Source organism: Dreissena polymorpha, chromosome 15 (genome assembly GCF_020536995.1).
Source record: "Dreissena polymorpha isolate Duluth1 chromosome 15, UMN_Dpol_1.0, whole genome shotgun sequence".
NCBI lineage: Eukaryota > Metazoa > Mollusca > Bivalvia > Myida > Dreissenidae > Dreissena > Dreissena polymorpha.
This window is the reverse complement of record NC_068369.1, coordinates 14,740,519-14,758,009: the sequence shown is the minus strand read 5'-3', so window position 1 is coordinate 14,758,009 and position 17,491 is coordinate 14,740,519. Positions and strand designations below refer to the sequence as shown.

Sequence of the window (17,491 nt, the reverse complement as noted above, 5' to 3'; positions counted from 1 at the left end):
AATCCTGGTGGAAGTCAAAATTTGGATGGAGACATTTTTGCCATTTGTAATAACAACATACAAATTGATAAAAGAAATACAAGAGCAATAATATATTTGAATAACACTGTAATTATACAACGTAAACATGTTGTGGATTGTAATAGTCTTGTTATCAATGATTTTTATAGATATAGCATTCAAAACGGGAGTGAAAAATGCATTCTTTAATCCAAAAAATGGTTATTTAATATAAGCCTGTATTTTTGCATTATAGAATGTGAATATGTAATTATTTGCATGTGTTGCTTCAGGGATCTTTACTTTGATTGTGTAGGCGCGTGCTTGCTTCTTTGGAATTTAAAAAGAAACAGTTAATAATGAGTTCCTATATGATAACTATGATTATTTATGTTTTTTAGCATAACAACACTTATCTTGGTAATAAAACGATTCTTTTATTTGCATTTTGTTGTTGGTGGAATTTGGAAAGAGACAAAGGTGAACAAGTTTTCACATATCCTAAACATACAAATACACTTCGATTTTACGCAAATTTACATGAAATTATGCAATAGAATTGCTCAATTTTTTTGGCACATTTTTTGGTAGCATTCTTGGTAGCGATACAGAGACTCGTGAGCAGCAGCCTTAGCGCAGTCGGTAGAGCACTAGACTGTTAAACTCGGGGTCGTGGATTCGAGTGTCACGTTGTGAGATACCTTTTTCCCTATTATTGAATGGATTTACTTAATTCTTTGACATCCCTTTCGACAAGACCTTTCTGTTGACTTATTTATCTTGAGCACTGGTTGACACCTTTAGTTTCCAATTTCTCAAAAACTAACATTTGCCGTATCTTACTTGATACTTTATGGATTTAATTTATACTTTGACACACACAGATGCCCGTGTACTTAGGCAAGAACGATCCAGAAACCTTACTGTACTAATTAGAAATTACTGCAATGCTTGTTTTTATCAAATCTATGTCAAGTTTGGAACTGGGTAAGCGTATTATATCTTCGTATTTTAGCTATCAATTGGCAAATTCGACAATGACTTGTTTTTTTTAAGCAGAATCTACAATTAACCGCAATAGCTAAATCATATAATGTTGATAGCCTGTCACCCTTCTTTACTTTCATCTGTTTTCTTCAAAAAAGGTTATTGGTTGGCATCACGGTGTATAGTGTTTTAACGACAACTCAATTTGAGAAAACCGCCCTTCAAATACTTTGAGTACTTTGATTATAAACCATTTTCCGTTTTTGAAGCGGTGTAATAATGTACATTTTCCTTTGAATTACTTGCAAAACAATAGTGTCATTGTTTTGATAAGTTTAATGTACACGTGTATGTCTACCAGATAACACGTTCAATAATCCCTTTTTCTTTTCAAATAAAATCTCACTGTGTGGTGGCTATTGCATTCGTTACTTGTAGCGTGTGAGATCATTAAACACAAACACAATATTTTAAATTATACATATAGTTATTCGTGTACTGGTGTATGCAACTTCAGAAACATATTAGATTTAGGTAACATTCGTAAAGAGTGCAAATAAATAACTATCTAGTTGTAGCTGCTTATATCACTTATCCAACTGTAATTTATGTAACATCTCATAACAAATAATAACGCGATAGGCCGTGTTGTCATAAGAGGTGTTCAGTAAAAATTTGAAGTCAATTTGTGAAAAAATGAAGAAGTTATGTTAAAACAAAATTTTGGGTGGGCGTGGTCTATTTGGACGGGGCGCCCTAGGGTTGGTAATGGGGCCATGCATAGTTGAGATTGACCGTATTGCCATAAGAGATGTTCAGTATCAATTTGAAGTAAATCGGTGTAGAAATGAAGAAATGTAAAAACAAATAAAAAAATGAGTTAAAATCCCCGACCCGGCCCCACTCCAAGCCCCATTCTCCACTATCTCCTCCAACACTATTAGCACCAGAACCTTGAAAGATACACACAAGGTAGCTATGAGCATGTGTGCGACGGTGCACTATTTGGATTTTTGATCTGATCTCTGGGAAAATAGGAATAATCGTGTGCGTCGCATGTTGTTAGTAAAATGATTTTTTACTATTTTACCACTTCATTTACCCATAACTTTTGATCCAGAGGCCAGATCAAAATTCCGTCACTGATGCTCAATGCTACCATGTGTGTAAGTTTCAAGGTTCTAGTGCTTATAGTGTTGGAGGAGACATTAGCCGATAAAAAAAAAGAAAGCGGAGATCAATACAATATACCCACGCTTTTGAAATAATTACCCGTCATTCCAGTATACGAATGTTTAGGTTGAAGAAAAAAATCATAGACAGATAGATGTTTTATTCAGGAAAAGAGGCACTATGCCCATCATTCCACATGTCACACATGACAAAAAATATATAACCGGTTAATGGTGAGGCATGTTACGTCGTGTTTGTATCTGCACATATATATGGTAAGTTTTAGATACATCGACATGTAGTTTTGATTCGGAAAATAAATAGAAAAATAAATAAACGTTTTGAAGCTATGGAAAGAAAAACAAAAAGAAAACATCTAGCGTGTATTTGCCTTAGACCAAAATGATTGGGTTCTTTCGGAGAAAAATGTAAATTCAAGTTCATACAAAAACATAGTAGACACTGTAAATCATTCAAGTAATACATTTAAACGCTTTTGCCAATAAAGAATACTTTTTCTTCTTAATAACATATTGAGCGTTATTGATCATTCATCGACATTGGGTAAAATTTAAAGCCGCATCATGTAGGGCTCACCGTCTTCTCCGACATATATTAAGTATAACGAAAAGGTGGCTTTTCTGTATAATGCTCCCAAAAACACACATAAATAAATAACATTGTTATTGTGTTAAAAGTATTTTTGGAAATTAACTGACTGTTGCTAACATATTTGTGATGCATTACCGCTTTAAATGCTTAGTCATGCTTAGTCATGACCAAACAGTAAATCTAATCTTACATCGTAATATTCTATATTTTTTATTAAAATGCATGCATCACCATAAACAATAAGTATTCATCTCCGAATGTGTTTTGTGTTGCTTTAGTATTTTCAAAATGCTTGTGATTTTTTTTCTAATATGTGAAATAGAACGGACAATACAGTTTTCAAAACTTCCCTAAATCTGATCGAAATGTGGACAGAAATATCATAAATGTAGTTGCTACTGTTGACATCGCATTAATAATTATCTTCACATTTAAGGTATGTTATGCATCCCTGTACAATCGAGTTTGGCGACTGGCCTTATCATATCCATCTGTGCAAAAGAAATAACTAGTTACCATGTTTACGATTGCAATAAGCGACTGAATATAATTAAACACGAATGTTTCTACAAATGTAATTGAATGGATTAACGTTCGAGTATTTAATACATGAGAATGTCTTTACTAAGTGTAATTGCAATACCAGTTGTATATACAATATTGCCCTCCTGAAATAAATTACCATCGACTTCCCGATAAAAAATCCACCGCGATACCACCAAACCGTTCATACTTTAGTATATAATTCTAAATGCTATGATTGACATCGTTTCCAAAATATCGACAATAATTGTTATATAAGTAATTTTATTTCTTAGATTTTGATATATGATATATGATTTTCTATAAGCGATCCGTTATTTTTAAGCATAATTGTAAGTCATAAGAGTTATTCCGCTATTTTTAAACAATCTAATGAATACAGTCTCGTTCAGGCGTAGACGTGTAAGTCAGTTTTGGAGCCATTATTGTTCGCCGAACGTCTGTTTGATATAATAATTGTGTGTGTCAACTTTGAGGAGCTGTTTTTATTTCCTGAATTATTTTTTCTTTTTTGTCAAAATAACGATTTTTGTTAACATCCATAACAAAAAATATTTGTTTTGAACACAGCGTTTTGCTTTATTTTTTTAATTATATCTTTAGCAGACCGACAGCGTAGTAAAAGGGTTGCCGCCGATTGTATTGACTCCAGTCGTTGTGTCGCTTCTTAAAATATATGTTTGCTTGTGCGGGGTGCATGATGGGAGGGAACCTTTATCAAGATGGATATCTGGATATTTTTTTATCGAATACCTTGGCTTTTTTATGACTTGGGAAAACTGCAGGCAAACATGATTATTGTATTCTTCCGTGGACTATATAGTAGTGTGTACGTGTGGTTACGCATCCGTTTACTATGGAATCCGAATAGTGCCATCTATAATCTCGCCCTTCTTACATCAAGGGCGACACACGACACACAAAGCGATTCACGATATTTTGCGCGACAGTCGCGGCGACGCACTATATTTTGCGTGATACACGAAGCGACGCGCGAGAATGTACCACGAAATATCGCCCTTGTGTAGGTCGCCCAAAAGGTGATACATCGTGTTAAATATCGCGTGTCGCTTCATGTATCGCGCAAAATAATCGTGCGTCGCCGCGAATGTCGCGAAAAATATCGTGTATCGCTTCGTGTGGCGTGTATCGCGTTCAAGGGGCGACGCACAAAACATCGTGTGTCGTTTGAGTATCTCGCAAAATAGCGTGTCTCGCGTTCAAAGGGTGACACAGGAAACACGAAGCGGCGACATAAGATATTTTGCGAGACACACGAAGCGAAACAAGATATTATATTATTCAGAATTCACCCATATTATCCGAATTTCGTGTATCGCTCTCTAATTTAAGACCGCGTCACACGACAAACGAAGCGATACTCGATATTATGCGCGATACACGGAGCGACACGCGATATTTGTATTGTTCAAATATCGCTGTAATAATATCGCCTGTCGACTCTCGCGTTTTCAAAAAATCAGAGGAGATAAAAGGGGATATGTTTACGTCATCAAGCCATACTGATCATAAATGGTTTATAATTACTGTTACACCGTTTAAAAAACGCGAGAGTCGACAGGCGATATTATTACAGCGATATTGTTACAGGCCATCTGGCCATCTGTAAATATTTAATAGTTCATACATATTTTATATAAACGTTTATAAACGTATATTTCAGGATTAGAAAAACTCTTGGAATAACGATTTTGAATTGAACACTGTGTTCCCTAGGTAATTATAATAAAATAATCCCTTTTTTTCCGACGGTAACACATTACGACAACACGTTCAAACAAAGTAATGCAAACAGTTTAACAATGGCAATCTTATTTTCAACGAGGCCTTCAAACAGCTATGGTATGTATAATGCATTTTTGAATTACCATGCGAATACGTATATATGTATATATTTGTCGATAAGAATATATATGTTGATTATAGTTTCACATATGCACACGCTTTTACGCAGGCACACACACACACACACACACACACACATGCTTACACACACATGTACACACACACACAATTACCATATCTTAATTAACACGACAAATTACAACAACAAGAAGTTAACAAGAACAGCCGCGTACATTATTGTACAAAGTTAGAGTTTAAAAACTTTAATTATAAGTTGTTCGATTCAACGGTTCAACGTGCATTACATGCTTTTTGATAAATCATATAAGACTTGCACAACAGTAACAGTGTGAACTTTATCTGAATATAATTATAAAAAAATCATTTATATTATATCTGGAACCCTGTAAAGCAATATGAAACAAACGTTTTGCGCCCTTCAAAAGCGTTTTTGTTAGCCAATTTAAATATTATAAATTGTTGTTTGCACTGTATGCACTTTTATTTATTCCGATAATATTATTTATTAAGCATTGCAAATGGTATTAAAAAGGTAGAATCATACCAGCAACAAAAACACCGTCTAATTATATGACGTATATATCTTATAAATATCTTGTGTCGATTCGTGTTTTGTGCGTGGCCCTTTGAACGCGAGACACGATATTTTGCGCGATACTCAAAGCGACACACGATATTGTGCGCGACACGCGAAGCGACGCACTATATTTTGCGCGATACACAATGCGACACGCGATATTTACCATGTTATATCGTCTTTAGGGCTACCTACACATGGGCGATAATTCGCGGTACATAATCGCGCGTCGCTTCGTATATCGCGCACAAAATGGTGCGTCACTTCGCGTGTCGCGCAAAATATCGTGTATCGCTTTGTGTGTCGTGTGTCGCCCTTGATGAAAGAAGGGCGAACTTCTAGATGGCACTATCAGGATTCCGTAGTTTTGACCCCAGTTTTTGTGTCGCTTCTAAAACAAATATGTTTGCTTATGCGCTGAGCATGATGGGAGGGCACTTTTTCAAAGATTTAGGCAACCACGCCGGGAAAGTGGTTTTGACTGTTTAATTGTTAGTGAGATTTTTTTTATCGAATAACTTGCCTTTTGTATGACTTGGGAAAACTGCATGGCCTTTCATTTTGAGGGAAAAGTATCGACACAACTGCGAAACTGATTAGTGTATTCTTCCGCGGACTAAATAGTAGTGTGTACGTGTGGTACGCATCCGTTTACAGATGGCAGCAACGAAGTAAAACGTTGTGACGTTACGGTATTTAAAGAATGTACTCGAGTATTGTAGACTAAAACAAACACATGATCAGAGACAACTAATAACATAAAAAAATGGACTATAAATAAAACATTTGAGCTGTTATACTTATCACTCCTTTCAGGTTCGATCGCAAAATACCTTTGTAGCATCCATTTAATGTATTCTGATGTGTTTGTACCGCATATATCTTGTTGTAACTTTAATTGTGTTTATTATGTACTGCACTATTTAATGAGTTATGTGTATGTCTTAAATTGAATTACTTACCACTGGAAATAAAGCGTTACTACACAAAGTATGTTGTTACATGTCAAAATCATTTTAAGTAAGGGTAAGTAATAGATATGTACTGTGTTGACTAACATGTATGTATGTGTTAAATTGTCGTTTATATTTGTGATGTACAAACTATATTTAAATGTCTTTCATCAATTGCCATTATTATATGTACAATGCCTGTTCTTAAATGTATTAACGACAATATTGCAGTATTTGACGAATTGTAAGCCATTGAATTACAGTTATTATGTCAGATTTCACCAATGTACTTTTAATAACCGCTTTACTTTCATATATCATATAAAATGACGTTTGGACCATCTATATTTTTTATTTCGCAGTTGCTCTGTATGAGATTTATGAAATGCTTGTAAATACCAAACGTCGTAATTTTAATACAATTTGTTTTGCTTTTTTATTTAGCTACATACACCGTTTCAAAATATCAGTTTAATTAAATAATGTAGTATGACCAGAGCCTTTGGGCTGTCCATATTTTCACTTCGAATAAGTAGCAAGCAAGGGATAATGCATATGCTATTGTTGCATACATGAGCCATAATTGACATATATTTTAGTACAGCTAACTGTAAGTTTCAGTACAATTTGATAAACTCAGACATATTTAATTACATTTATACTATCGATACATATTAATATAAATGCCCAATATTTAATAATGCATATATACTCTTTATTTCCACTTCTCATTGATTTTGAAACATAGAATACAAACAAATATACATTCACATATATAAACATAGAATCAAGTACTATTTACATAAACCATAATTTACACCTGAATATTATGTATAAAGAGATCAATAAAACGTCTGTTTGTTTTCAAACACATTATAGTAAAGTTTACATTACACACATATGAATGAAGTTAGATATACTCCTGTTTGTCTCGCCATCGGGGGTGTTTTCCGCTGATAGCAATAATGTCTACATATCATATTAATTTGTATTTGGGAGAATGTTACACGCTCGTAGGAGTTTCAGTCTATATTCTATTAGTTTTTGACACGATGCGAACTTTTTTCCAAAAGCTAATTTAATAAGTATATTAATTGAAATTAACCAAAAGATGGTTACATAAAGTCACAAGCAAATATAAGAATTTGTAAAGTATTTTTTTTTTAATTCTCCCTTGCACAATGGTATCTCAGACGCGTTTTGGTAAGGTGTAATGTTCTTATCCAGTCCATTTGTGAAACGGTGGTTTGTATGATAATTATTACATACGCCAAATACCTTGTTTCATACATATTTCTCTTTGAATCTATTACATATGTTAAATCGTTCTGTATGACCTTGACAATTTCGATTGCAAGTCCTGATATGTGAAATAATTGCATGTTTAAAGAGTCTAAAAGGAAGATTGTCAAACGTAAGTATAAGTATATTAACCCAAAATGAAGTTAGAATATTGAATGGGCAATGCTGGGAACAAAATGTAAATGCACTATACTAATTGGAATTTATTTCCATGATTTGTTTTATAGTTTTAGTGTTTTTATGTTTTGTTTTATTTTAACAAATAATGAATATGTATAGCACTCACAGTCGCAGTCGCAAAATGGACACAAGAACCAAGAGCCAAACTTAGGATAAACATGAATCCAATAAAAAAAAGAAAATTTGCTTTGAAATTATTATTGAGATGCTATGTTCTAGATAAAATACCAGAGAACCGAGATAATTGTGTACTTATGTTTATTGCAAATATAGTCTTTATGCTACGCAAAAATACAAATAAATATGAACACCATTTGGAGTATTACGCGAAGTATTTTGATTATTACTTTCTGATCAGATAGTAACCATTCTGAGACATAATGAAGCTTGTGCCGATTAGTTTGATAGCAAAGAAACATTATATCACAAGTTCGTAATACAATGCAACACGATTTAAATATACTTTAATGTTTACAGCAAGTTTATATACAAAAACAGTATTTATTAAAACTCTAGGTTACGCTTTTCGATTCGCGTGTATAAGCTCAAAAATACCGCGCGCTTTTTTAAATAATGATTAACTTATTGTTTAACGCACCCAAGTCGGTAAGAAAAGTATATGTTAATTCCATCTACTTTATTATAAGTACTGGGCCGCTTATTTATAACAAATAGACAATGTACTACTTTTTTACCTTTAAACAACTTTGAACTACCGCCAGCCAAACGTGAGTTCAACATGAATATTATCAAATTGAGCCCATATCCAAGCAATGTCATAGCTGTTCGTGTCTCGTACACTTTCAAAACTTGTTACTCGATGATATACACGCCCGCTAGATACAAATTATAATAAATTATACTTGAACACAGTTATCAGTTTGTATGTTAATTTCTAGAGTTGTGATAAAGATATACGTATAATTTTATTTTACCGCTTATTTAAACTTGTTTGTTTATGTTTATACTACAAGAGTATTCAACACTTATTTGTACGTACATAATAATCAGTAAGTGTGGCCATATTCAGAAAATATGCATACTATTATCGTTTTTCTGTGAACATAAATTAGGTAGACGACAATTTGTAGCGTTAACTTATAGAAAGGTACGCGTACATTTATACAAAACGTTTAACGATTTACAATCGATAATGTTTCATGCAATGCGTGGGGATATGTGTATTTATCTAAATGCTTATGACAGTCAAAACATAAGTTTAAAAGTTATCGAGCGTAAATGTCAAATGAATCATATTCTTGACATTTTAAACAACACACACTCGACATTTTGACTGGTGAAAGACACTTATCTGTAATGGTAACCAAAACTCGTTGTGTGAAAAAAAACGAACTTGTCAAGTTATGTAAATATATAACATAAGCATTTGTTATTCGAAATGTAATATTACCATATAACCGGTATCACTTACAAAATCATTCTGTCCTTTAAATACTATATGTTTTGAAATTAACTATATGCTTTTTTATTTTATTTTTTCATTTGTCATTTGATTTTGTATTGAACTTGTATTGAAAACTTGACATACTTACGTATATAGTGTGTGTATGAAGACGATGAACTAACGTATAAGTCTAAATAAAACGTCTATTGTGTTCTGAAAATTATATTTATATAAAAAAACATGGGTGTAATTACTTTGACGATATGTTCTTACTTACCTCCCGTCAACAATGTAACATCAGCTTTGGGCGAGATCATCCAATTTTCACCGTTTATTAAGTGGTTCAGGCGATTACCACTATCCTTCACGTCCAGCATACATCGAATTTTACCGCGGGTCTGCAATAGAACATCGCAGTTTGAATAAGGTTCATCTAACGTCATAGTCATATAGACATTTGGTATCATTTTAAATACACATTTGCATCACGGTATACATATAGAATCATGAAGTGAGATTAGCGATTGATGATCTTTTATTCACGTTTGTACTGTAAAACAGTATTTTTGTAAAACATGGCTGTATTATAACAATTTAATTAATCTTCATAATACTGGACTATTCCTGGATCGTACATTGCTATTTTGTACAAAATATGAGCAACGCTAATACCGTTAACTCTATATAAGAATTTCAGCAAATTAGTAATCAAACAGATTAGCAAATCAGTAATCAAACAGATGAGCAAATCAGTAATCAAACAGAAGGGCAAATCAGTTATCAAAAAGTAATTATATTAAATAGAGAAATAACAAAAAAAAAACACACACTTTATAACTATAGACGGAGGCATGCTTCTTGTTGTTTGTTGTTTTTTTTCTTAAATTCCACATTAATATATGATGATCAATAACAATGGTTTCTACATTAATAGAGTTATCCTTTGCACTGGAAAATGTGCGAAGGGAAACAACTCCATAAATATATATATTAATTATGCTTTTTGAACTTTGCATTTGCTCTCAAAGCTGTCTAATTTTATATAAAAATTTAATTTGAATACATTTAATATTTTTTTAAAATAAACTCTGCATACTTAAAGTACATACTTACATTATTTAAAGAGCTCTGTACGAGAAAATTACAAGAGTTACTGAATCCAAAACAACTGGGAAAAGTGTGCTATATATCTTGCAATGTACCCATCCCAAAATATACATCTAACAATTTCAGCTTCATACCTTTATTTCTAAATGAATTATTGTACGCGCAGCAACATTAACAAAGGACAGTAAATCTATTGATTTGTCCAAATTAGTTAAATTATTTTTAGTATGCACTTACACTCAACGCCCTTTATCATTATTTGAAGTTTCCATTGAATTCATTAATTAACTTGAGGAATGCTTTGCCAAACACAATATTAGTATGTAGTTACAATATGAACATTCGAAACAAACGAAATGCAAGTACTCACAAATACTTATTAATAATGGTTCTTATATCCTGCAATTGTTAGGGAGCGTAATGAGGTTTAACATAGTTGTCATACTTTAACGTATGTGATATGGCAGTTTGTATTCATTATTTGTTAATTAATATAGTTTTATCTTGTTCAATTTTGTTAATTCGTGTTTAAAAATACTGATTACATTTTTTTTTAGTCGCATTTCCGTCAAACACATTTCGTCTATTTGATTAGCAAACCGCTTTGTACTTAATGCTAATAACGGTTAGCACTTGATTCTTGAATGATAATGCAATAAGACAAATGGAAAAATGATTATAGAACTAATATTGATCTATAAGATTCTGATTAAGTTATTGGAGGTTGTTGTTTTTGTTCAATTTATGTAATGTTTATGTTGTCAGATATCAGTAACCCGTTCCAACGACCAACGATATAACGTACTTGTGCGAACGAGTTAGTGTAAACGAAAGTAGTTAGTAGGAACGACATAGCTAACTCGAGGGAACGACTTAGTAACTCGTGGCTACGAAATAGTAAGCGCGTGGAAACGGCTAATTAACTCGTGTATACGAGATAACTAACTCACGGTAACGACATAATCAACCAATCAGAATGGAAAAGGTTTGAAATGCATTTTGAAAAAGCGAAGTCCGATTTATGTCGTCATAACTTATGTTTATGTCATTTTAAAACATGCTTTAAACATCATGCATTTTGGTTGCTGACTCCACTACCATAAGTTAGTTATGGCGTTACAAAGAGTAACATATTCTTTCAATTGCGTTATCGGTAGCTAGGATAGCTATCGGTAGCTAGGATGCTCCCACGAGTAACTAAGTCGGTCCCATGACTTACTAACTGACAAAGTGACTAACTCGTTACCATACCACGACTTACTTATTTCGCTTACATGAGTAAATAAGTCATGGTAACGAGTTACTTTTTCGTAAAGGACGACTTAGTCAGTCCAACTCAATAACTCAAGCACTTAACAACATGTATTGTTATTTATATCAAGACTTTCACGAAGACCAGTCAGCCACAGGCCAGTGCTACATCAGACGCTGACAAGAATCTCCTTACCGAGAGTGCCTCAGTCCTAAACATGTGGACGGAATACTGAAGTGACCTTTACAACTACCAGCTTTAAACCAGACACCAGTCTCCTTCAGAACGATCTCAGACCAGAAGCGGACGACGAAAGTCCGTCTATACTTAAGGCAGAGGTGGAGGAGGCAGCGCGTAGTCTTACGGCAAGAAAATCTCCGGGAGTGGACAACGGAGGAGATGAAACGACTGCAGCAACGACGGCACTATGCCAAACGATCTAGGAGGAGAAGAAGTGGACCCAGTCACTGGTCATACCCCTACGGAAAAGGGGCAATATCAAGATGTGCGAGAATAACCGCACCATTAGCCATGTCCAAGGATGGTACCAGTACCGCTGAGGTCCGAATAAGAATGACCATGGCGACAGCAGCGATGGCCAGACTGAACAGGTTGTGGACATACAGTTCATCAGCTTCCCCACCAAGTACAAGCTCTTAAAGTCCCTTGTAGTCTCCAGCCTACTGTACGACTGCGAGACCGGGACGCTTCACGCGGACACAGATCGCAGGATACAGGCATTTGAACATAAATGTCTCCGAAAACTGCTCCGCATCTCATGTACGGAGCACAAGACCAACGAGTACGTCTGGAACATTACTGCTACACGTGTGAGTACACAACTACCCCTACTGGCGACCGTCAAACGACTAAAGCTTGCTTGGTTTTGACACGTCACCATACACGACTCTCTGTGCAAGACTGTTCTACATGGCACGCTAGAGGGAGGTAGACATCGAGGCTGTCGGAGAAAAAACTGGATGGACAATGTAAAGGAGTTGACATTCCATCCCATGGATGAATTACTCTCAACAGCACACAACAAACCTGATTGGAGGAGGAGTTTTGTATCGTCGTCCCTAATTTCCTCCCAACGACCAAACTGGTCAAGGGTCTGATGATAATGATGATGATGATGATAATGATGATGATGATGATGATGATGATGATGATGGTGATGATGATGATGATGATGATGATGATGATTGTTATTTGTGGCTTAAGTCCTTACCATGAGTAATCTCATTCCAACGAGACATGTAGTCGGTCCCACTAATTACCGGTGGCGTAGTCATTCTAACGACTGACTAACTCGTTTTCATGACTAAACAACTCGTTCCAACGACTTATTTATTCGTTTATACAAGCAGTTTACTAGTTGAAATGAGTAAGTAAGAGGTGGTTATGGCATTAAATAAAACAAACACAAATAACATACGTATCACCCTAAGTCTGCCACTGTTGCTTTTTGAACCCGATGTAGAAAACTGAAGCGTTTTTTATTTGTCCGACCATGATTGCAATCTAATCAAAATCATCTGCATTTTGACGCTTCTATAAAATTTCCTCAAACATTAACTAGTAAACTGAGCGAACGCTAGGATAATTGTATTGAGATTGTCAATTATTGCAAAACATGGTGTCAGTTAAGTGGCTTACTAATGTCGCTATTGATGCAAAGGCGTATAGAACTATGGCTATGTTTGTAAAGTATGCAACTGTAACATAAACAATATGTCTTATACTGCTGGTGTTCAATTAATTGGTCAGATATTAAGTCTTAAAAGTTCTTTAGTAAATTATGGTAATAGAGAATCGAATCGTACATGCAAAATAGTCACAGGCTAACATGAAGCCAGTGACGTCACCCATATATGTGTAGAATTGTCTATACCAAAAAGCACGTGTCTATGAAATGCTTTATTTCGAATCAACGTTATATGTTGCATCGCTCTATGATTCTATAACTTTTAAGAATAATTTAACAAAAGGAAATATAAATACTTGGTGATATTAGCGATATACTCAGTAAACTATGAGACCGTTAATACACGACATTTGATCTTGATAATTACAGGTAGTATTCTGGTGTTAATTTAAAAATATTTTCAGTTATACTGTAGCATATGAAATAAACATTAAGCCTTAAAAGCATGCGACTAAGAATTAACCATTTGACTAAAATCGGTTTGTAACAAAAAGTAAAAAATAATTAACACAACTAAGAATAACATTTTTAAGTTTAAAAATAGTCGTTTCAACTAAAGTATTAAAAAAAGATGTTAACATGGGACCGCAGATGGTAAAATTGATATGACATGTTGACCTTAATACCGCTCTAAATTGATTTAGCTCGGAATTTTCTCGTGAAGCAATATATCAATATACATGTATAACGATTTATTCTGATACATCAATACATGCTTGTTCACACAAGAAACGGGCTTTACAAAAAAGTCAGCACTAAACTTTATCAAAATAATGACAAATAATACCCAAAAATACCCAACACATAGAATGGCTAAGTTTAAAATTGGGGAATAACTTTTGTAATTGTTATCGTAGAATGATAAAAGAAAAATGCACGTGCTCGATTTCATATATACGAAACAATGCATGCACGTTTGAATGATGTATGTTGACAAGTGTATGAGAACGCCGTTAACAAAATGTGCACACGGATAGATAGACAGACGGACCAGACGGACGAACACAAAACTGACGGTCACACGTCCAAGGTGACCCCATTTTACTTTGTTAAGGGGGTATTATAATCTGCTTATAGTGTGTATTGCTAATTATAATATAATATATTGTTTAAAATGGAAATGGGGACTCCCATTGCTGATGTTTAATGTAGGATGATACAAATCTGAAATGCACAGCTTCATATCGTAAGGAACAAGGTGTGCAAGTTTTAATGTTGTACCTTAAAAAACATATGCGTACGCCTAGGGATAAGTGTGTGTCTACGGACAGACATACGGATTGCCGGAAAGACGGACCGATATACAGACAGACAGACGGACAGACGTCCATGAGAATTTCAATATACGCCTTTTTTGTAACGTGGGCTATAATATGTACATTAACAATCATGATGTTTATAAAGGTATAAGTTAAAAATGGTCTTAGTATGTAGTTCGTAACGTAGGACAATAGAAGTCGCAAATGCACAACTGCATGTCATAAGGAACACTGCGTTCAAGTTTAAATAGTGTACGTTTAACTTGTAGAATAACGCCTGCGGGCACGTTTGTGGCTATGGAAAGACAGACGGAAAGACGGAGAGACAGACAGAAAGTACTTTTTATTTCCGCTTAATGTATTCTTATCATTATACCAAGTTGTATATACATTTACATCCCTTAACATCATAAATGATGCTAAAACAAGAAGCGGGACGGTATGACGGAAGGACGAAAGGCAGGACGGACTGAGATAAGCATTATTATAACTTTATTACACATATGTACTCATTCAAAAATGCAAACCAAGTTAAGACACCATTAATTCCAAAAAGGACACTTTTACAAAACGGCAAACAATTCAAATAATTTTTTCTAGCCTTTTCCTAATTTCGATTTCTGATACACCATCTTTAAGATTAATACATGTGTTCCCTTCAAAAAAATCATGCAGCTTCTATTAGCAAATTTATCCTAGCTGAAAAAACAAACACTTGTAAGGTTTGAACAAGGATATTTGGACGAAATCCCATGACAAAGAATATACAGGAACATATATGTGGATTGTCAATACTTAACATAACCCGCTCATTCGTGACTTTTCTATAGGCATGATGATTTTTTTAAACATATAAGTATTTTTTCAATAAAGTGCAACCGCGCGTTTGTAATATGAAGTCCCCACACTGATCCGACATTTTTCTTACCGTTCAAACGCGCGGTTGCACTTAACTGAAAAAAATACGCATTTGTTTAAATAAATCATGATACATATAGAAAACTCTCACGAACGAGCGGGCCGTCCACTTTATCCCATGCAAAATGGTGAAATATTAAGAAAACCTTTAAAATGTGACCTGGGTCGCGCTTTTGTTGATAGTATTCTCCCAACACAGATCTAAAAATGGCACGTGATATAGGCACCGTGATAACGGTAAAAGTCGCATGAATTGAAAACATGATTAAGTTCAAAGCAATTGCGATAATTGGAGCGGGGAAAAAATTAGATCACCGGGTAATACTTGAGTACGAGGGAAAATTGTCGTATATTTATTTTCACTCTGCGATTTCTCACATTAAGTTTTTGAGCATAAATAATGAAAAATGTTTTCTGGGCAATTATTGGTATTCTTCTAATCATATTGCCAGACTGGGCCTTCAAACTAAATCTGCTGCAAACGTTTCAAGTAATATATTGTCTTTCTGTGAAATACAAGTGATATATGTCAAGAATGTTTTCTGTTTTGTTATAAAGACGATCATATTACCTTTTTTTCCAAACTAATAAACCTTTTTAGAAAAAAAATTATATTAAAAGTTCAGACGAATTATTACCAGAACATATACGAATAGATTTATTAAGTAGCAAATAATTTTCTTTACAAAGAAGACATCTCTTTCGTCTGTTGGAAAATCGTCATTATTCTATAAAGATTCATTCATGCGTCACATAATAGACACGATTTTGGTTTGGCAACAAATACGAGTAAATGTGTCGGTATCGGCGTTTAATCATTAGTTGAACACTTTATTGAAGAAAACAATGGTTGATTCATTGAACAATTTAATGATTGTTAATTAATTGTATATACCATTTATAGTTCATATTCATACTTTGATTTAATATTGCTAAAATAAAATGATGACAATATAATGGTCAAACAAAAGCAGCGAATTGTGAACCTGAAAAAGAGCTTGTTTTTTTTACAAAGTCGAAAAAAATGAAATTATTCTCGGTTTGATAAATACGGTATTGTATTGTTTTGTACATGTTATTTAGAAGGGAGAGTTTGATAATGGTTTAGCGCAAAAATGCACGGGTTTTGTTAGTGGTATTTAGCGCGAAAAATGCACGGGTTTCGCATTTTAGGGTTTATATGATTTGCGAATCTTTTGAGTCGCCATTCGAGGTGTGTATTTGACAGGCACAAGTATGGACAAGAAGGACGAAAGGGTGATAAACCCGCCCGCCCTTAATGAACATGTGTATGTTTAAATAATCGGTATATTACTTTTATGTGTGTAATGTTGTAATGCTAATGTCGATATTAAGTTTATTTTCAGTTCAGTTTTTGAGCCCATGTGAGATGGGTTCTTAACACGAACCGATTCAATTACCGTGAAAGTCAATGGCTGTATTTTCATTTAAGTCTGAAGCAGTTAAGTTTTCTTGATTATTTTTTTTTTACTTTGTTTACTACGTATTGTGTTTTTAATGCGAAATTCAATTCTCAGTTGTGTGACCGGTTAAATGTGGATTCAGGTTTAATACAGCTTGTGCAAACATTTCGTCATATGCAAATATATAATACTCGAGCACTCGTT

At 34.1% G+C, this 17,491-nt stretch overlaps 1 protein-coding gene across 1 annotated transcript in view; it reads right to left on the bottom strand.

Moving 5' to 3' along the window:
* Nucleotides 1–17,491, bottom strand: part of LOC127860512 (uncharacterized) — an 82,008-nt gene that overhangs the window by 40,232 nt on the left and 24,285 nt on the right. Inside the window, exon 3 of the mRNA XM_052398622.1 lies at nt 9,897–10,017. Coding sequence (XP_052254582.1) covers nt 9,897–10,017 — 121 coding nt within the window. The remainder of the gene's footprint in view (nt 1–9,896; nt 10,018–17,491) is intronic.